Here is a 22928-nt window from a genome sequence, read left to right as displayed (position 1 = left end):
AAATAAATAAATAAATAAATAAATAAAATCTTAAAAAAAAAACAACAAAGAAAATGTGGTATATACACATATATATATATATTTTTCCTTAAAAAAGGAAACGCTGGGGCGCCTGGGTTGCTTAGTCCATTGAACATCCGACTCTTGATTTCAGCTCAGGTCATGATCTCAGAGTCGTGAGATCAAGCCCTGTGTCCGGCTCTGGGCTCAATAGGGAGTTTGCTTCTCTGCTTCTCCCCCTCTCCCTCCCAAATAAATAATCTTAACAAAACAAAACAAAACGGAGATCCTGCCATTTGCCACAATAGGGATGAACTTGGATGACATTATACTAAGGGAAATAAGCTAGTGCAGAAGAGCAATTACTACATGATCTTCCTTATATGACAAGTTTAAAGCAGGAGCTGGGGGAGGGGGAGTTGGGGAGATGTTGGTTGAGGACACAAAGTTTCACCTAGGCAAGAAGAATAAATCTTGGAGATTTACTATACAGCATAGAGCCTGTAGTGAAGAACACTGTATTGAATACTTACAAATTTGTTAAGAGGGTTGATCTTATGTTAAATGTTCATTTCCAAAACACTAAAAAAGAGGGAAGGAGTAAACTTCTAGAGGTAATATGTAAGTTCAGGGCATTGTATATGGTGACAATTTCATGGGCCCTTATTTATCTTCAGGCCCATTAAGACATGCACATAAATATGTACAGCTTTTTTTTTTTTTAAGATTTTATTTTTATGTGTTCATAGACACAGAGAGATAGAGGCAGAAACACAGGCAGAGGGAGAAGCAGGCTCCACACAGGGAGCCTGATGTGGGACTTGATCCCGGGTCTCCAGGATCATACCCCAAGCTGTAGACGGCACCAAACCGCTGTGCCACCGGGGCTGCCCTATGCACAGCTTTCTTGTATGTCAATCATACCTCAGTATAAATGCATATATACACATATACATGCAAAAACAAAACCAAAAAGTAAAATGCCCATTAGAAAAAGCGGCGGGATTTGGGGCGCCTAGGTGACTTGGTAAAGTGTCCTGACTCTTCTATCTCAGCTCAGGTCGTTTTTTTTTTTCTTTTTTTTTTTTTTTAAGATTTTATTTATTTATTCATGAGAGGCCCAGAGAGAGAGAGAGGCAGAGACACAGGCAGAGGGAGAAGCAGGCTCCACGCAGGCAGGAAGCCAGATGTGGGACTCGATCCCAGGTCCCCAGGATCACACCCCAGGCTGCAGGCGGTGCTAAACCACTGCGCCACCAGGGCTGCCCTCAGCTCAGGTCTTAATCTCAAGGTCATGAGTTCAAAGCCTGCAACACCCAGCATGAAGCCTACTAAAAATAAACAAAAACTAGAAAAAGTAGGATTCTATGAAGGGCAGACTGTCCTTCAGAAAACAAGTCCACTCTACACAGGAAAGACTTCAAGGTGAGTGAGAACTTAAGACTTTAAAGCCTGGAAAATTGGGACACCCATGGAAACACCATGCATGGAACGTGTTGGCAATCAAAGGAACAGGTCCTGCTTGCAGAGGCCAGCCTCTCTACCTGTCCTCCCAGAGTGCTCACAGAGCTGCACAGTGCATGTTCCCGGGCACCGAGACAGACTCAAGGAAATCTCAGTGCATCTAGGTTTGTTGTCACCCTCCCCCGGGGTCTGGTTTCTAATCCCAGAGAAGTTGCACCTCCTCTGAATGCAGAAATCAGGATGGTTTGGTATCGTGAGACCTGATGATGGTTCTAGCATGCAGACTTTTTCTCCACTCAGAAAAGCAAACTTGGGCAGCCCCGGTGGCCTGGTGGTTTAGCGCCGCCTTCAGTCGAGGGTGTGATCCTGGAGACTCGGGATGGAGTCCGACATCGGGCTCCCTGCAAGGAGCCTGCTTCTCCCTCTGCCTGTGTCTCTGTCTCTCTCTCTGTGTCTCTCATGAATAAATAAATCTTTAAAAAAAAAAAAAAAAAAAAAGAAAAGAAAAGCAAACTCTTCGATTGCTTTTAAAGGTTGATTATTTTCCTCTGACTGGATGCTGAAAATAAATATTTCCCTTATGAAACCACCCTCAACTTTTAGTCTATAGATGTCTGCTTTCTCTCTTGCTAGAGACAGGTGGCTTTTTCCACTTGTACCTTCTTATCTGCAACTGAACATCACCGCCCAGCATCCTTCCCTAAGGGCATCCTAACCACGCTCCATAGCTTCCCTTTGGCAGCCCTGGTTGGATTTGAGCCCCAAGCACAAGTTCAGAGGTTGTTCGTACAGACTGGCAGAAAGGGCTCTCCCCACACCAGCCCCCAGAGCTGGATTCCTTAAGACCTATGAAAGGGGCAGAGTTAAGTTTAAAGAATTCCAGAGGGTATGTGCGGGCATGTGCAGATGGCAGTGAAGGGAAACAAGTATCCAGCATTGTGATTCTTCCTGCTGTATAGACTTTGTATCGAGGACTCCCTCCTGCTGCTGGACATGTCTTGAGAACCATTAGCAGCCCAGATAGTTGACTTGTAAGGAAAGAACATGAGGTTTTAGGGTTGAAGGAGAGAAACAGAGAAGACTCTAACAGGAGAGATCCCTTCTGAAAAGCCAATGCTTTTGAATAAAATGGATGCAATCAAGGTGGAGATGAGAATCGCTCACCTGTCCACTGGGGTTTAGGGACAGTCTCACATAAAAAGGCAAAGCTTAATTATTGCCCAATTACTAATTCTTTGTGTAGAAAAAAAGGTGTAACAATTCTAGCTTACTTTCCCTATGACTGCAGCACTCACAACCATCCCCTGGGGTAGGCAGAAACCTAAGATGACCCCCAAGATTCCTGCCCCGCAGTGTACATGCCTAGCATAATCCCCTCTCTTCGAGTGTAGGCCAGACCAATTAATATTATGGGAGATCACTCTGAGTTCACCAAACAGATTATCTTAGGATCTTAGGTGGGTCAGCCTGACCTAATCAGGCAAGACTTTAAAAGGAAGCCTCCAGGGGCACCTGGGTGGCTCAGTCGGTTAAGCATCTGCCTTCAGCTTGGGTCAGGATCTCTGGGTTCAGAGATGGAGCCCAACGTTGGGGATCCCAGCTCAGTGGGGAATCTGCTTCTCCTTCTGGCCCTCCCCCAACTATAAGCCTGCTCTCTCTCAAATACATAAAATTTCAAAAAAAAAAAAAAAATCAAGAAGTAAAAGGAAGCCTCCATCAGTCACTCAGTTTTTGTGGATGTGCCCCATGTATACAGGAGGCATACATGTTATTAAACTTACCTGCTTTTCTCATCAAAAAAAAAAAAAAAAGGTGAGGCAGGCTTCTCCTTTCTCCTTTGCTGTGCTGCCTGATGCTCCTTTGCAGTTTATTCAGTAAAATTCTATCTCCTCAGTCCTTCCTGGGATAAATTCTTTCACCACCCCCCACTGCGAACCTCCACCCAATTGGCTTGCCCCACATTTGGATCCCACTCAGGGAGACTTTGCCAGCCCTGGGGCTCTCCCTGGATTCTCTGGGTTACCTGGGCTTTCCCTCAGTGGACCAGCTCTAGCACTCCTTGGGGGAAGTGATGACCTCTGGCCAAGATTACCCTTCAGTGAGGATCCCAAGCCCCAGGGGGAACCCATTGGACCACCCTTGCTGGAAAGGGTGAGGGATTTCCACTACTGCCCTTCAGAGGGGCCTTCTCTCCCTTTCCTTTCTCTTTTCAGGCCTTGGGCAGTCTAACCCTAGTACTCCTCAGACAACTGGAGGTCTCTGGCTAGGGCAGCTCCCTGGTGTGGTCTGAAGGTCTGGGGACAAAGAGTTTGGACTGTTCTTTCCTATAAGGGCGAAGGACACCTTCCCTTCCACTCCTACTCCCTCTGCAGCTCCTCGAGGGCAAATCCACACACCTGATGGACTCAGCTAGGACCCTTCCTGATGCTGGCCGACTCTCAACCACCTCACTTCTTTGGGCCTCCTCCCCTGTTACTCCTTTGTTCCTGTGGGTCCAGCTGCCACCTTGATCTACAGGCAAAATACGTTCTTATGCGTCTGAGTGAATCCAACAACTCCACATATGAATGATGATTCAAAAAGGAATCCAACCTGGTCCATCACCCAGCCCAAACTCCATGGACCTGTCCACCAAGGAGTTTCACTCAAATTGCTCTCAGCACATTAATCTACTACCATGCTCTGGTCTCTACCTGCACAGAATCCCTGTTGGACTGACAAGTTTAGGTAGGGAGAGCATGGGCCCCCGACCAGCATGAAGCAATTACTGAAGACTTCACCCAAATTCCAAAGATTTGTCATTGTCTATCTGTCAATGGGGTTGTACAGACTGCTGGCTTGAGCAATGGAAACAGAAGCCTTAATAAGGCAAAAGGGCCCACACTGACCCCTGGGCTGAAAGCAAACAGGCCTATCAGGGTACACACCTCAAAAAACCCATAAGTCCTAGCTGACCAAAGGCCTACGTACAACTGAGCACAAGTACCAAAAGAGTGAAAATTCTAAATATTTCTATATTTCCTTATCTCCCCCGCGTAAGTACAACCCCCCACCAGTGCCTCCTGGCACGGTCTCTCCTTTGCTGTCCTGCCTGCTGTTCCCTTGCATTTTATTCAATAAATTTCTATCTCCATTAAAAAAAATAAAAAAAAGGTGAACTCTCAAAGGCCTCAGAGGCTTTCCTGGTGACCTGAAGAAAGCAAAAAGCCATGTTATCTGAGGAGAGGCCACATGGTAAGGGACTCCTGAGAATCCCCAGGAGCTAAGAAGTGTCTCCAGCTAGCTGCCAACCAGTAAGAAAATGAGGCCCTCAGTCATACAGTCACACGTTAATTAATTGTCCACAACCAGTGAGCTTGAGGGGTGAATGGATGGCTCAGTGGGTTAAGCATCCAACTTTTAATTTCAGCTCAGGTCATGATCTCAGGGTCATGGGATCAAGCCCCACATCAGGTTCCTTGCTCAGTAGGGAGCCTGCTTGAGATTCTCCCTTTTCCTCTGTGTCTACCCCTCCACAATCTCAAATAAGTAAATCTTAAAAAACAAACAAACAACCAGTAAGCTTGGAAGAGGACCCTGGGCCTCAGATGAGACCCACCTTTGCCCATCCATTGCTTTTCAGTCTAGTGAACAGAGGACCCAACTAACCTATACCCAGACTTATCCCTGTGGACACTACAAGACAAGAAAACGTGAATTGTTTCAAGCTGCTAAGTTGGTGATAATTTGTTACACTGCAAGAGGAAACTAATATACCCACATATCAAAAGACCATGAAAAATCTGGTCAAAGCCTTTAGCCAGGTTCTGTTTTGGCTCACACAATAGCTCAGATGGACCTGCTTTGTTTCCAAGGCATTTGAAACAAAAACCATCATCCCCCCCCCGCCCAAAAAAAAAGAAAAGAAAAAGAAAAAGAAACAAAAATCACAGACCAAAGTGGAAAATAAAAATATATTCAACGGGTTGCAGAAAAATTAGTATTACCAGTTTCAATTTCATAAACTTTTAATCCAAAATCCATGTGGGATAAATTAGGGTCTATCATTATACCCAAAATTTCCTACTGTAAGGCCAGAAAGTATACATCATTAGACCTCCTTTCCAAATATTATCTTACCCTACTAATTTATTTATTTATTTTTAAAGATTTTATTTATTTATTCATGACAGGCAGAGACACAGGAAGAGGGAGAAGCAGGTTCCATGCAGAGGCTGATGTGGGACTCGATCCTGGGTCCCCAGGATCAGGCCCTGGGCCAAAGGCAAACGCTCAACCACTGAGCCACCCAGGTGTCCATATCCTACTAATTTAAAGCCTGAAGATAAGCGTAAATGTTTAGCCACAGTGATACACCTTTATTTGTAAAATTCACAACCTTAGTTTTCTTTATACTCCTAATAGCAAAAACCCACTTACATATTTCCTATTGAGTAAGAATTAGGAATATTTGAAACTGGCTCTAAAACTTGTTGCTTAAGCAGCACAGGATTAGAAATGACCTAAACTGTCCATCAGAAAGATCTGATGAAATAAATTAAGGCAAATCTATACTCCAGGATGATGTAATCATTAAAAAGAGGCAGTGATACATCTGGTTTTATAATTATTTTCAAGATACAATGGAAAATCTAAAGAGGTATGATAGTGTTGACAGGATGCTAGCATTTGTGTGTAAGTCTGTATAAGCTTGCTTCCACGTGGATAAATATCTATATAAATATCTGTGAGAAACTGTTACTAAGTTAAGAAACAGAAGTGAGAGAACTATTTCTTACTGTTTCCTTTTCATTTCTCTTGAATTTTGTATTGTGTATGTATCCTCTATTTTTTAAAATACTAATTTTTAAAAAAGAATAAGCCAACTTCAGAAAAATCTGTGCTTTTAAGAAATACACAAACTGTCTTCAAAACCTGAACACAAGTTACTGTTCTAATCTTGTTCTACTAAATTATTTATGTCACTATAAGAAAATAAAGTCTCCTCTGTAGATCCTAGTGATTCATCTAACAACTCTGATCATCTCCAGAAAGTTTATATATATTTATTATGCAAGGGAGGGCTCAGGTGCCCCTAAGGGAGTCTCTTAAAAGTGGGATGAGAACTTGATGATGAACACCAGCAGGCACATGAAAGCAGACTCACAGGACACAACACAAGGGCTCCACATGGATGAATTTCTCAACCTCCTGTCCCTCTACAATTTGGTATGTGGCCACTGGCTAGGGCTCCTACCTTGCCCTGTGTTACCCACTTGGTGGGGCAGGACCCTAATGTCAAAAAGCAAGCCAAAACACTCCCAGACAGATGTAAGCCTTCACACTCTGTAGGAAAAGACATGAATTCATGTCATCTAGGGAGATTGATGCCTTGAGACAAAGGGAAAAAAGGTTTCTTTTCAATGCTGTGGAAGGAAAAACCATGCACTGGGGACAGATAACATGGAGATACATGAGGAATGACCACCACATGACAATAGAGGGAGATATGGGAGCAATTCTTCTACAAACCAAGGAACACCAAAGATTCCTGGCAAATGTCAGGAGCTAGAAGAATCAAGAAAGGATTCTCCCTAACAGGTTTCATGGGGGGAAATGGCTCAGCTTGATTTCAGACTTCTAGCCTCCAGAACTGTGGGACAATTTCTATTATTTTAAGTCACCCAGTTTGTGGCACTTTGTTACTAAGGCAGCCCTCAGAAACAAATACACTGGGGCACCTGGGTGGTTTAGTTGGGTGAAGCATCTGCCTTCGGCTCAGGTCATGAACTTAAGAGTCCTGGGATCAAGCCCCACGTCTGGCTCCCTGTTCAGCGGAGAGTCTGCTTCTCCCTCTCCCTCTACCATTCCCCCTGCCTGTGCTCTCTGGCTCTATCTCTCTGTCAAATAAATAAAATCTTAAAAAAACAAAAAAAAAGAAAGAAAGAAAAGAAAAGAAAAGAAAGAAACAAATATACTCACAAAAAAGCCTCTGTAAGTCTTTAGTAGCCCATCCCTAAACAGATACTGAAAAAGAAAAAGGTGTTTAACATCATTAGTCATCAAAGAACTGCAAACTAAAATAATGACAAACATTTTATGTTCCTCAAAAAAACTGACAACCAGAGTTCTCAGCCACTGCTGGTGGCCACATAAAATGGTAGCAGCACTCTAACAATTCTTACTAAATTAAATATACATCTACACTATGGCCCAGCAATTCCACTCCTAAGTATTTACCCAAGTGAAACAAAAATATATGTCTACCAAAGGACCTGTATAAGCAAGGTCTATTTATAATAGTCAAATATTGAAAACCACCCAAAGTCTATCATCAGGGGGAATGGACAGCTTGTGGCAAATCCATACAATGACCTCCTGCTCAGCAGCAAAAGGGAACAATCTATGGGCTCATGCGATAGTAAGGGTGAACTTCTAGAACATTCTATTAAGCAAAGGAAGCTAGTCTTAATAAAATGCATACTGCTGAATTCTGCTTTTTATTTTTTTTATTTTTATTTTTTTTTGAATTCTGCTTTTTAAATAAAAAACATGTGTTAAAGATTTTACTTAAATCACTATTAAAGAAGAAATCAGTAAGGTGTTGCAAACAGCTGAAAGAATAATCCAAAGTCACATAGTTATTTATCTATTAAAGATTTTATCTCCCAGGACCCCGGGACCATGACCTGAGACCACAATTTGAGCTGAAGGCAGATGCTTAACCAACTGAGCCACCCAGGCACCCCTATTTATTTATTTTTAAAGATTTTGATTAATTAATTAATTTAAAAAAGATTTTATTGATTTATTCATGAGAGACACACAGAGAGAGAGGCAGAGACACAGGCAGAGGGAGAAGCAGGCTCCATGAAGGGAGCCTCATGTGGGACTTGATTCCGGGACTCCAAGATCACATCCTGGGCCAAAGGCAGGCGCTAAACCACTGAGCCACCCAGAAATCCCCAATTAATTCATTTTTTAAAGATTTTATTTATTTATTTGAGAGAGAGAGAGGCTGTGCATGCATGCACACATACGCAAGTGCTGACAGGCACAGAGGCAGAGAGAGGGAGAATGTCAAGCAGACCATATCTGAGCTGAGCACAGAGCCCATGACAGTGAGATCAAGTCCTGAGCTGAAACCAAGAGTCGGACATTTAACTGACTGGGCCATCCTGGTGTCCTTTAAGATTTTATTTTTTAAGTAATCTCTCACCCAATGTGGGGCTCAAACTCACCACACCTGGAGATCAAGAGTCACACACCCACCTACTGAGCCAGCCAGGTGTCCCTACAGTCACATTTTTACATCAGAAGTATTGAAATGAGTGCACAAACCAAAGCAAAACTGGATCCTTCTACACTGGAGAAGGGAAGTCGATAAAACTTCCACTGGAAATAGTTTACTTGAATATCCATAAAAAATATTTCTATTTATTTTTTGTTGTTGAGGTATAATTGATATATTTGTTTCAGTTGTACAATACAATTCAGTATTTGTATACCGATGACTGTGAAATGATCACCACAGTTAACTACATGATTCCACTTACATAAACTAAAAGAACAGACAAAACTAAGATGACAGAAAGTCAGAAAGGGCTGAAGTGATGGGAATGTTTATACTTTGTTTTGGGTGCTGGTTACCTAGGTCTATACAATTTTTAAAACTCAGTAAACATAACATTTAAGATGTTATACTTCATTTAAGAGGGAGGGTCCAATATAATTACTAAATCAGGCAAGAATCATCAAAGGATACTAAAACAATTAGTTAAAGTTTTTGAAGAACGGGATATTTGCTTGATGCCAAAGCATCATGCCGCAAGGGAAAAATGTACCTGCTTCATGGCAGTCACTACCTCCCCTCAAGGAACCAGGATTCACAACATTCCCAGGACAACGGTTATGTGCCTTCTATTACAATGCAATAGGAATTAACACCACATATGAAACATCCTTTCCAAAATGTAGGACTTGAATGTAATCAAGCCTCTAGACCAAACTCCAGGATACAAAAAATACAAGGAACAGAAGAATAGTTAAGTGATACCATGAAGAAAATCAGACTAATCCAGAATGTAGGATATTCTACAAAACAAGTGGCTTAGACTCAAAGTCAGTATCCATGGGGGGTGAAGAGGCAGGGTGTGAGAAGACTGTTATAGATTAAAAGAAACTAGGCACACATAAAAACCAAATGTGGTGCCTGGCTGGCTCAAGAGGTAGAGCATGTGACTGTTGATCTTGGGATCATGAGTTTAAGCCCCACGTTTGGTGTAGAGCTTGCTTAATAAAAAAAAAAAAAAAAAGGAGGGGAAAGGTAAATTATTTAAAAACAAAACAAAAACAAAAAATGTAATGCACAAACTATATATCATAACTATATAGGAAAATGTTCTCATTTTTAGGAGATGCATGCTACAGGCTTAATTAAGTATTTAAAGGTGGGATATCACGAACTCTGCAACTTACTTTCATGATTAAGAACAAGTTTTTATTTACACAGACATATGTACTACTTAAGAAATGGCAGATACGGAATATCAGTTGTTGATACAGAATATATGGATGTTCACTGTCCACATCAAATTTTCTGTATATTTAAAATGTTTCATAATAAAAACACTGGAACATAATAAAGTTAAAGGAGTCTAAATGCAATGCAATATCTTCCTGAAACAGAAAGAAGACATTAACAGAAAAGTTGGTAAAATACGAGTCAAGTCTATAATATAGTTAGTGTTTCTGTACTAATGCAAATTTCCCAGTAAGATGCCATGGCTTTGTAAGACACCAGCATCAGGGGAAGCTGGATCGAGGGAACTACCTAGACTATCTGTGGGAATTTCCTGTAAATCTAAAATCATTCCAAAATAACAACTCCTTGAAAAGTGGCAACCAATATGTAAAAGCTAAAAGTTTTATTGTATTTTAACATGTATATAATCAAACAACTTCAAGATCCAATTTCTACTACAATGACCTTCCATATATCTCTAGTTTGGCACAGAGACTCTGAACAGGAAACAGGTTTCCATGGGACCACATACCAAACAGAAGGGAAGCACATTCGTACCCACTGCCCAGGCACCAGGGCTGCAGGTCCAACTGGGGCCTCGGTCCTTGAAGGAGGGTGAAGCTGCCATCTGGGCAGCAGCCACCTTGTTCTCCTGGCTCCAGGGAGCTTTCCTTAGTTGAGCAGAGACATGGGCTGCACCGCCTGCTTGTGTAGCACCGACAGAAGAACTACAAAGAGGAGGAACAAGCAGCATCAGTGTACGTGCCGTGCCGACTCCACAGAGCCCTCCAGCCGCACCTGCACTGACCTAGCTGCAGCCTCCACAGACGGACATCTGTGCCATGCTTGGGGCATGTTAAAAGCTGTTCGTGCACATTATTTCATTTAATCCTGGTGCCTGGTACCAAGCCTCGTCTGACAAAGGACTATGGGACACCTTCTTCATGGAGTATAAGCATTCACCCAGAGGTCCCTCTCTATCCACAGGAGTCTCAGTGCCTTTTCTCTCCAGACACCTTAACACCTGACTTCCTCCAAGGCTAGCTCTTGGCTTTATGGCAGCCCTGCTAAACTATAACCACTCCTTCCTGCAAAATTTCTGCAGTGCTTACACAGTGAAGGGAATGATATACTTGAAATCCAAGCAAAAATTTGGACTGTGTGTTGGGTAAGAGCACGGAGCATGGAGTCCCATGGTTGGTGTGCAGTCTCTGCCCCACCAGGTACCACTGTGTGGCCCTGGCAGGCTACTCACTGTGAGCCTTAGGTGACTCATGTGGAAAAGGAAGATCATCTCACTACGTAGCTCACAGGGTTGCTTGAAGACTAAGTGAAATTCCCTCAATGTCTGCCACATGATGATAACTCAATGCATAGTAACTATTATGGTTACACTTCACATAGGCATGCTTCATGTTTTCACTTTTTAAAAAAATATTTTCTCTATCAGTCCTGGAATTTGAGGCTTAGAGGCTCCTCAGACGTCATAAATGGCCATCTTAGGGGTAAGGAAAATTCTCAAAATTTCCCTAAAATGTGGTCTGTCAGATGAGGATCTTTCAGAATGATGCAGACTGTCTAGGTTTCCAGGAGGGTCAGAGTCATTGACCTATGTCTGTTCCATGTCTTGCCACCATTTTCTAAACATACATCCTTCATACCACAACCACAGCAATGTGTATCTTACAGAATTATGTTTGCCTAAAACATAGAGGACTGAAACTTCACTCAATTTTTTTTTTTTTTTTAAATTTATGATAGTCACACAGAGAGAGAGAGGCAGAGACACAGGCAGAGGGAGAAGCAGGCTCCATGCACCGGGAGCCCGACGTGGGACTCGATCTCAGGTCACCAGGATCGTGCCCTGGGCCAAAGGCAGGCGCTAAACCGCTGCGCCACCCAGGGATCCCTCACTCACTTTTTTAAAAGTAAATTCTGTCTCTAATGTGGGGCTTGAACCCATGACCCTGAGGTCAACCAACTGAACCAGCCAGGTGTGCTCAGGAGTGAAACTTTAAAATGGCAGTAAGTATCCTAATATCTCTTGCATGAAGAACAGAGAGGGACAAAAGGTCACCTTCCTAAGAGCGGGGGCTTTGGCACCAAATCTCGGAAGAGAACTCATATGTAACAGTGAAGTAAGAGAAACTGGGCAGTGCCTTTACTTAGGTTCAGTAAGCCTGAGTGACTAAAAATGAAGTCAGCAAAAATGCCTGCTTGGCTGCCTTCCACCCAAGCCAGAGTGCATCTCAGCTCTTACCACCACCTTTGTACCTTAGTGGGGTTGAGGGCAGATTGGGGGCCTCTGGCCTCATCTCTCCCAGACATACAGGAGGAAAGGCAGCATCAGAGAAGAGCTGGCCAAGTCTGCACTGGGAAGGTAGAGGAAAAGCCTCTCTTCCTGTGCTGCCTTGGAGCTAGGGCTGTGTTATCAATCAGTCAGTACCTTAAGTATGACAGGTCAGGTCCTGGGGAGGCTGTGCATCTCCCTGAGTCAAAAAGAAACAAAGCGCACACCACCAAATGCCATCAGGGATACACAGGCACACAATTATAAGACATTCAACCTCATAAGATACTCCCTGTGCCAATTTCTTCCAATACTCCTGAAGAGTCACAGTCAAGGAGGGAGTTTCTAGTAGCGCTGGTGTCCTATTACCACCTCCTTGACCCTTAGTAATCTCTTCTCTTAACCAGAGGGAAAGCAAGCCTTAAGCTCAGAGACTGATACAGGCAATAGCTTCTAGCAGGAATATTCTTTCTGTTCTCTTTATTAGGGTTACCTTCTTTTTTACAGCAACTGACAATAATATCCATTCGTGTTAGAGATATGTTTCCCTTTTTAAGTACATCTGCAGCTTTAAAAAAGGGAGAGAAAAAAACTAGGAAAGAATAGATTTCTACATGATAAAAACACACTTACCTGCATATTGCTATAGCCTCTTGTCACCTCCAGTAGCCTAGAACTATGCTGACCATTACAGTAGCCACTAGCCACATGTGACTATGTGATCACTATGTGATCATATTCATTTAAATTAATTAAAATCAAACAATTAAAAATTCAGTTGTTCAGTCTTACCAGCCATGTTCCAATAGCCACATGTAGCCCAATAGCTACCATACTAGACCATATAGCTGTAGAATATTTCCTCCATTGCAGAAAGTTCCATTAGACAGCATGAGTCTAGAATACCATTCCCCACTCACCTGGCTACTCACCTGTTGGTGGTACTAGAAGGCCTGGTTTCTCCCCAAGTAGGGGACGCTTGACACACTTGGGTTGGGGGCACCCCATAGGAGCAGGTCTCTTGGAGATGGCTGCTGGAAGCAGGGGAGCGGCAAACAGACCTTTGGGATTGACCAAGCCTGCAGAGAAAAAAAACCAGAACATAAACAGGAGATATGTGAACCTGGTTCCAGCTGCTCTCCGCAAAGGGACCTTCCCTTAATCTTCAGAAAGGGGCTGAGTGGGGAGCACCTGCCACACACACAAACCCCAGCTCCTCCAAGCTCTACCAAGTCCTCTCTGGGCCCAGACTGGGCCTCAGTGCTTGTCTAGGGGCTGGCAAACTACGGTCTGGGGGCCAAATCCAGCTAACTATCTGTTTTGGTAGGACCTATGAGCAGAGATAGTTTTCTCTCTCTTTTTTTTGCGCGAGTAGGGGTGAGGGTTCTCATTTTTAAATGTTTACTTTTTAAATGGTTATATAAGTATGTACATAATATCCTTAATTTTGCTTCTTGGTCTATAAGCCCTAAAAATAACATATTGACTATCTGTCTTTTAAGAAGTTTGCAAACCCTTTGTCTAGTCAGTGCGGGCATGCATGCATGTCTTGATTATCCCGGTTCTCCACCCTCACTTTTTCATAAGTGAGTTTTGTTCCCAGTGTTGTATTTGACACTTGGAATATATTTTCTCGAACATCCAAATCAGTGAGGTTCCCAGACAGGTCATAAAGGCAGATCCAGAACATACCTGAAGCATTCTGTTCCTGAGAATTTAACATCTGTCTGCCCAGAACCTTGGCCTGGACATAGTCACAGGGGTCTCACACAGCCTAGCACGCTGTCACTCCCTCTTGGGCAGTCAGTCTGCCCTACCCCATTCTTAGGCTGTTGAACAGGGGCTTTTTTTTTTTTTTCACAGCTCATGCCAAGGGCCTGAAGCAAGCACCTAGCCCTTTCCGAGGGTCTGAAAGAATTTTGTTTTTAAACTTTCAGCAAGGATGAGAAGCAATTCAGAGCAAAGAGATCTCCTCCTGGGCCCTTCTCTTTTTAATTCATTTACTTCTCACAGGAACCAGGTGGTAAGAATGTGTAAGGATGGATCAAGGGGCTGGGCTGAGGCACAGGGGAACATGGTGAGTGCAGAAGGAAAGGAAGGAACAAACACAGGGTACAAGAAAACCCCAACTATGTATGACGGGAATCCCTGGGTGGCTCAGCGGTTTAGCGCCTGCCTTTGGCCCAGCGCGCAATCCTGGAGTCCAGGGATCGAGTCCCACATCGGGCTCCCGGCATGGAGCCTGCCTCTCCCTCCTCCTGTGTCTCTGCCTTTCTCTCTCTCGCTCTATCATAAATAAATAAATCTTTTTTAAAAAAATTGAAACTATATTCTCTCTCTCTCTCTCTTTTTTTTTTGAAACTATATTCTCAATCATCCCCAAAGTCACCAGGTCTGAAAGGGACAGGGGCATAGATATGTTTGTCCTGTGGGCTGTGGATCTTCAACACAGACTGACTTTGCCAATAAAAGACATCCACATGTACAGCGACCAAAGCAAAAGAACACATTCCCTTTATTTTGATCCCCAATAATAGTCAAGGTAGAAATACTACTTGTAAGAAAGTAGTGCTTGTAAGAAAGATGATTGTGTAAAATAATCCGTGTTCATATAAAAGACCAAAGTAATATCTGACTCTTATGCACAAATGCATCCCAGGTCCATATGTTCTTTAAGGCCCACGAGAAAAGCCACCTTTCCACAAAGACTTCACTGCCAACTTTGTATTTAACATGGCAGACTGAAAACATGCTTTATCCAGTTTCTTCTCTGCTCCCACTGTTAATACACAAGGAGAACAGGAGAGGAGACAAGCATGTATGAACAATATTGGAAAGATGAGGAACACAGAAAATAGGGACTGAGTAGAAGAAGCTGCATTAGCTGCATTCTAGGTGCCTACAGAGTTCAAAATCTTTACCCTTGGGGCACCTGAGTGGTTCAGTTGGTTAAGCATGTTACTCTTTTTTTTTTTTTTTTTTTTTTTTTTAGCATGTTACTCTTGATTTCAGCTCAGGTATGATCTCAGGGTCATGGGGTCAAGCCCTGTGTCAGGGTCTGCACTCAGCAGGGAGTCTGTTTCTCTCCTCTCTCTACCCCCTCTCCTTGCTCCAATGCATGCACGTGCACTCTCTCTCAAATAAATAAATAACAAATCTTAAAACAAAATAAAACAAATAAATATAAAAACCTCTTTACCCTCAAGAGGCAGGCGAGGCTGTGATATTACACACCCAGGAACCAGAGGCATATGTAGGGTCCAGAACTGGACACTGGGCTTGACTGGAACTCTGTAAGTGGTTAGTCCAAGTTTTGTCCCAGAGGGAAGCTATGGATGTCTGATGAACATCAGAATTGAGCAGGAGGATCCAGTTTGGCTGGAAGTTAGTCAACTCTGGGGATTTTCAGCTATGTAAGCCAGTCAAGTCTCCTTGTTTTAAGCTAACTGAGTTAGGTCGCTGTCACTTACAATGGAAGGGGTCCACAGTAATACAACCTCATTTTAGGCAGATGTCAGACACTATTTAGTGCCAACTACTCAGAAAAGCCTCAAAAACACTATGGAATTCAGAGTGCATATTAAAGGAACTCCATTTAAGCCATTCTAAACGTGGCCACCAACCTTGATAGAAGAGCTCCTCTGTATTTCCCCCTCCCCATATTAAAACTTAAGCCACTCATTCAAGAGGAACAGCACCCACTGAACCCCCAAGTGTCTCTCTTGGTCTCCTAAAATCTTAACATTCAATAAACTGCCCTGCTCTCTCAGAGCAGAGCTTGTAGAGGCAGCAGAGCTACGGCTGTCTCTTATTACTAGAAGGAAGCACTGACCTGGTGGTGGAAGGAGAGCCCCTCCTGGTCTGTCCCCTAACAACGGGGACTTGGCAGGAAGGGGGAGATGAGAGCCCGGGAAGGACTGCTTTCCAGGGGTTGGAAGAAGTGGAGGCAGCTTGCCCACAACAGGGGTGTTCCTGCCTTGAAATGAGGAATGATTGCTAGCCAAAGACTCGGGAGTTTCAAAGCCTGGAAAAATGAAGAAAACGAATGGTCACCAGAAGTCTGCTGCAGAGGTTGGTGAGCTGTACAAAGGACCCAGGGAATTCAAGGAAGACTAGCATTTTTCTGACTTAGAGGTTTCTATGACCAAAGAGACAGGATATTAATTAGATTGTTGCAGTCATCATTAGATATATATACAAATATCAAATCATTACGCTGCAAACCTGAAAGTAATATAATCTGTCCATCATACTTCAATCAATCAATTAATCAGTTAATAAACTACATAAGCACTCAAGAAAAAAAAAAAAACCCTATTGTGTTTTAATTTTAAAACCTTGACAAAGTACAACAAAAAATGTACAAAAAATAAAATATATTCCATATTTAATAAGATGAATGATTTCTTGAAAGCTCTGACATGGCCCTGGAACTTCAGCTATGTTTTCCCACAGGGACAACTGGTTATTATTTTCTTCTCACCTACTTTAACTCAAAACAAGTAAAGTGAAGTCACCATTTTAAGGAGTTTGGCTCGTATCTGGAATGCTCATTACATCCTTCAAGATTAGGAACTTCTTTATGTTTACCCCACACTTAAAAAAAATCTACAGGGATCCCTGGGTGGCGCAGCGGTTTGGCGCCTGCCTTTGGCCCAGGGCGCGATCCTGGAGACTCGGGATCGAGTCCCACATCGGGCTCCCTGCATGGAGCCTGCTTCTCCCTCTGCCTATGTCTCTGCCTCTCTCTCTCTCTGTGTGTGTGACTATCATGAATAAATAAATAAATAAAATCTTAAAGAAAAAAAATTAAAAAAAAAAAAATCTACAAATGTATCAATTAACAAGCTGAAACTGCAAATCACAAAACTAACCTGATAGGGGAATAGAAACTATATAGAGAAGTCATTCCATTTATATATTAAAAATTGGATTGAAAACAAAGTTTAGTTGCGCCTGGGTGGCTCAGTTGGTTAAGCTTCTGCCTTCTGCTGAGGTAATAATCCCAACATCTTGGGATCGAGCCTTGCTCAGCCGAGAGTCTTCTCCCCCCGCAACCTACTCTTGCATGCTCATGGTCTTTTTCTCTCTCTCTCAAGAAAATAAAATCTTTAAAAAAAAAAAAAAAAAAAAAAAAAAGGAAATTTAGCTTCAAAAGAAGCATTTTAGTCTATAAAGGTTATACATTAAAATAGTCTAGTTCCTACGTGGAATATGTTTCTATCAGATACCTTTATATTACAGAAGAATAGTCTCTCAATTAAATAAAAAGTTCTTATTTTTCTTTCACATACAGATTTTCAGGAAAGGATTTCCTGTGGTTTAAAATGGGGAAGGAGAAGGAACAGTGCCAAATACCTTCCAGCTGCCCTTTCCTGGTTGTCAGGTAGTCAATAAGCAGGTTCAACTCATTCCCATACAGATGCTTTCCCTCAGTCAATAGGAAGAGAAGGTGCTGAATGTCTGAAGGGACAGAGTAGCTGGTAAGGCGCTCCCGAGCCAAGAAGTCATCCACCAGATCTCCAGCCCGCAGAGCAACTCTAGTACGTTCCTGCTGCTCCCGTTTAGAGAAAAACCTCCTGTATTCTTTAGCCACCAGCACCAGGGCATCTTCCAGGGGCATATGGCGATGAACTAGGGATGAGAAAGAGCCTGCTTTATATCAAATGGGTGCCCTGATTCCTTTTAAAATCAGAAAATAACATAGTTAATCAACTACATGTTGTTTAAGCTGTGTCAGCTTTTGGTACAGATTTGACCATCTACTGATCCAACTGGACTGGGACCCTCCAAAGCAGGTGCCCTGTCGATTTCAAAATCAAACATAACATTGTTTCAAAATTATAAAATGTGCAGCTTAGTTTATAGTTTTCATACAGACCCACAAATGAGACAGAAAGGCGGTGGGGGGGGAGGGGGAGGGGGAAACAGGTGCCACGTGTACCAATGCGAATTCTTAATGCTAATTATATCTAGCTTAAAAAAAGACAGGATGCAACCTCAACCATCACTGGCTACTAGAAAAGTTTAAGGGGAGAAAAATCCTAAAAGTGAAGGTATTTTAGTTCCAGCAAACTGGGTGGACAACTTGAGATAAGACAGATTCACAGAAGAAAGTGGAAGAACAGAACCTTTAGAGAGGTGAGCAGGTGAAAAATGAGGCTGCTGGTTTTCATTACACACATTGTAGTGTTCATCTCTTCACTCTGTATATGTAATACTTTGATAATAGGCAGACAGACAGAGAGACAGAATGTGGTGCAGACTTCAAGGCTATGTCACTGTAGGCTAAGGAGTAACCCACAATCCTCTACCTGGCTCTGCAGTCTTTAGCTCAGGCATATGGGATCTTAAATCGTGTTAAAAGCCTTTCCAGATAGGGTCAGTAGTGCTCTGGGCCCTAAATATTACATATAAAATAAATTCTAGACTCCAGGAATGACTTTTACGTAACTTAATGGCTATAGTCAATGCACAGGTGTCTTCTAATCTCTCCTAGGTATACCTACTGAGAATAAGACTTCATAAAAGTTTAATTTTAGATGGGAGGCCCCTACCCTGTCTTGCCATTTTTAACTGACTTCTGAACAAATTTAGGACCCAAAGGACACTATGAAGTTTTAGCAGAGATTATGGTATTTGGTTAAATCTTAAACTGTTTATTAAGGTTACATTTAGGAAGAAATATGAATGTATATTTGCCTACAGGTGTTAAGGTTTCATTGTTTGACTGTCTTAAATGTTTGTCTTAGCATAGAAGCAGCTCCATGGGCTTCTTAATAATGGCTGCACGCAAGGTATAAAACAAACTGTCAGCAATAAAACAATGTGAAAGAGAAGCCAGCAAAGACTAATTTTGCTAAAATTATTAGCTTATAAGAGAAAACAGAGTGTCCTTTTTACGTATCATCTGAGTTCAATAATTAAATTCATGGATGAGAAATGAAATATGAACCTATTAATACTATTCTAGACATGAAAAACCCTTCTCTGAATTTGAAACATGGTAAAAATAGATCACATGCTTTTTTGAACTAGTGCTGGTTTTTACAAGTGTTTTAGTATTTAACAAATTATTCAACCTATCTACTTTTGTAGTAATTTCCTAAATGGTGTTGCACGAATGTAAACATATGTGATTAGTCTTCTGCACAACCTGTTAACTTAAATCATTCCCCATCCCCACCCCCACCAGGTTGGGATTTGTAATTTTGAAAGTATGCCTTTTCTTTCACATTTTCAGAACTTACATGTTACATAAATGTGATTTAGTCTTATTATTTGTTGAAAACACATTAGACATTTTCTAGTTTAGAAAAACCATAGTTTCACACTCTTGGGAACAGTACTGAACAAGAGCTGGCTAGGTGGGTATAGGTGGCTACAAAGAAGCAAAACAAATGGAATGGCAGGAAAAGATGTCCTGGCATCCCCCCAATTGTGGGGAGCCAACTGTTTCTCACTATTGTTTTTTCAAACCCAACATTATAGCTGAATTATAGGATATCCATCTGACACTGACTTCTCTGAAGGCTCCAGAAGCCACAGGCAACTACTAGTGCTCCACTAGGTCTCTGCCCAGGGGAATGGTCTCCTGACTTAGCAGTGAGAATCTTACATTGCTATGGAGACTCAAGCTGAGATGGGCCTGTTGGAAAAGCCTGCCTGGCTGCTGCCTACCCAGAGAGGAAGGAAGCAGGGTTGGCTTGCATCTTGTACAGCCTGGCACACATGAGGAACTTAGTAAGTGTGGACTGCACAGAGCAGCATCAAGACCTTCTATAAAGACAAGAGGACTACAGAACTCATGCTCATCTGGGTCTGACTCTAAGGAAGCTACTGAGAGACCCTCCATAAGGCAGACCCTCCTCTCTAAAAGCAACAGATTTGACCAGCAGAGGAAAGATGAGTGTGATCTAGGATGTGTGCATCTGCCTAAGTCTATGTATTTTAGGGAAGAAAAAGGAGTCCATTTTTGTGCATTCTCATGAGCCTAAGAATAATGAAATGTTTGAGAGATCACAGGAAAGGCAAAGTCAGCAAGAAAGATAGTCTAAGAAAATGCACGAACATAACCTCTTTTAGACTTCGATTGAGGGCAGAAAAGATGGTGGTGAGATTTGGTCAAAAGTTCTGCATAAGAGAACTGACTTGTTACATAATATTTTGGACAAAATATTCTAGATTCTTAAATAAGAAGCAATAAAGATGATTTAAGCTTTAATTACACTAATACACAAGAGAGTACTTTGTGATACCTATTCAAGTCACTTTATTCTCAACTAGATCCAGTTTAGTTACTGACAAATGTGAACCTTCAAAGTATACCAGCATACAAAGAAAAACTATTACATTTTTAAAAGCAGAATCCATTTTAAGTGATAGTTCTAGATTGAGCTAAACTTACTTTTGATAGACTCATGAAGCATAATTACGGTGCAAGAGGAAAGTTTTACATTAGACTGTTCAACAAGAATGCAAAACGGGGACCCGTCATCCTTAACTTCCTGGAGCGCTCGCATAAGGCTCGACTCAGAGGAGAGGTGAATCATTTCCACCACAAGGTCATGATCCTGCAACCGATGACCTATGCCTGTCGCATATTCCCTTAAAAACAAAACATACACCACACACAACACACACGTAAAAGGTAGGTTATTTTCAATTAAACAAAAGAAGAAAAAAAAAAAAAGCCAATGTCACCAAGCAGCTGTGGAATAGATATTTTTTTTTTGTTTTGTTTTGTTTTTTTTTGTTTTTTTTTTTGGAATAGATATTTTGATGACAAATTTAAGTGACATGTAAGATACTATATTTTTGCTGTACTTGGATAAGTGAAGTAGAAGATATTGTATTTTTTTTTTTTAATTGTGCATACCCTGCAACTTGTTTTCATTCTTAGACACACTGAAAACATTAACAATAATACATTATCTCGGGCAGCCCAGGTGGCTCAGCGGTTTAACGCCTGCCTTCAGCCCAGGGCATGTTCCTGGAGACCCAGGATCGAGTCCCACGTCGGGCTTCCTGCATGGAGCCTGCTGCTCTCTCTGCCTGCTTCTCCCTCTGCCTGCGTCTCTGCCTCTCTCTCTCTCTCTCTGTGTCTCTCATGAATAAATAAATAAAATCTTTAAAAATAATAATAATAATACATTATCTGTTTGATGGAACAGGTTAAGAGAACTGGAGGCAACTCTAACCAAAGGAAACTTACTTTTTAAAAAAATGTGGTGTTCTCATATGGTTGATTATGTACAGAATTTTACAAAGAAAGCAGAGTACGTCAAAGCCATGTTTTTGTGTGGCATAATACAATGGATAAGCACCACAAACGTGGCCCATGTTTTTCAAGATGGAATCATTCAAGTGTTATTCGATTTATTTCAATTTAAACACCATGAAAGAAATATAAGATTGAAAGAACAGATAAGATTATCTTCAGAATAATAAGAATGCTCATCTACAACTAGTTCCTAGGACAGACCGATGTTGTTGAGATCACTACCACTGTGATAATTCCTTGCTAACAAGTAAATGGATGAGGGGTGCTTGGCTGGCTCAAACAGTAGAGCATGCAACTCTTGATTTGGGGTTGTTGAGTTCAAGCCTCAAGATGAGGGTACATAAATAAATAAACAAATAATTAAGTAAATGTATAGACAATGAATAAATGGATGATACTGGAGTTAACCATCTATCTCTACCATTATCAACCATCCCTTAACCAACCTTGGATCAAACCCCAGAGTCGTCTCACTCCCAATTTCTCAGCCTTGGTCTTCAACTCCCAAAGAATCTATCCCAGACCTCTCCTTTGGGTTAATGCTTCCCTCCTTGCCCAATACTTGCTTAGAAACCTGCACAGAAACTTAGAAGCCTCAAATGACATAATTCCCTGAAACATTGATTCACCTCCTTGGAGCCTACAATGGTAGTCTGTTCTTCCTCTTATGTATCCTCTGCTTAAAGCAGAAACAACTCTTAGCATATCCCTTCTTCCACTTGTTATTTTTGGATGTGTTTTACCTTACTAGGCTGAATGTGGTACAAAAGAGGAACTGTCAATTATCTGCATGTTCCTCACAGTGCTTAGCACAGAGTTTTACATATGACAGGTACACATTAAATGCATGTTCTGTGAATTAAAAATTAAAATCAGGGCCAGAAAAATGCTTTCCAGGCAATTTAGGAGTATGGGTGATTTCAGAAAACAAATTCAAGAGGTAAACAAGAAAAACAATACCATGGTTCATATTTACACAATGACAGCCCAGGAGTCAAAACTATCACAATAGGGCAGCCCAGGTGGCTCAGTGGTTTAGCGCTGCCTTCAGCCCAAGGCCTGATCCTGGAGACCCGGATCGAGTCCTGGGTCAGGCTCCCTGCGTGGAGTCTGCTTCTCCCTCTCCCTGTGTCTCTGCCTCTCTCTCTGTGTCTCTCATGAATAAATAAATAAAAAATATATATATATAAAAAAACTATCACAATAGGGGTGACTGGGTGGCTCAGTTGGCTGAGCATCTGTCTTCTGCTCAGGTCATGATTTCAGGGTCCTAGGATTAAGTCCTATATCTGGCTCTCTGCTCAATGGGGAGCCTGCTTCTTCCACTCTCTTTGCCCCTCCACCTGCTTGTGCTCTATCTCAAATAAATAAATTAAAATCTTAAAAAA

The 22928-nt window shown here is 41.9% G+C and overlaps 1 protein-coding gene across 1 annotated transcript in view; it reads right to left on the bottom strand.

Moving 5' to 3' along the window:
- Positions 1-10500: 10500 nt before the first annotated feature.
- The window catches only part of LOC144313572 (uncharacterized), a 51590-nt gene continuing 39162 nt past the window's right edge, over positions 10501-22928 (bottom strand). Inside the window, exons 6-10 of the mRNA XM_077896503.1 lie at positions 20665-20864; positions 17616-17909; positions 16090-16281; positions 13190-13336; positions 10501-10695 (exon numbers count right to left, since the gene is read on the bottom strand). Of these exons, the coding sequence (XP_077752629.1) occupies positions 10640-10695; positions 13190-13336; positions 16090-16281; positions 17616-17909; positions 20665-20864 (889 nt within the window). The 3' untranslated portion in view covers positions 10501-10639. The remainder of the gene's footprint in view (positions 10696-13189; positions 13337-16089; positions 16282-17615; positions 17910-20664; positions 20865-22928) is intronic.

Source organism: Canis aureus, chromosome 5 (assembly GCF_053574225.1).
Source record: "Canis aureus isolate CA01 chromosome 5, VMU_Caureus_v.1.0, whole genome shotgun sequence".
Taxonomy (NCBI): Eukaryota; Metazoa; Chordata; class Mammalia; order Carnivora; family Canidae; genus Canis; species Canis aureus.
This window is presented reverse-complemented; position numbering and strand designations above follow the sequence as displayed.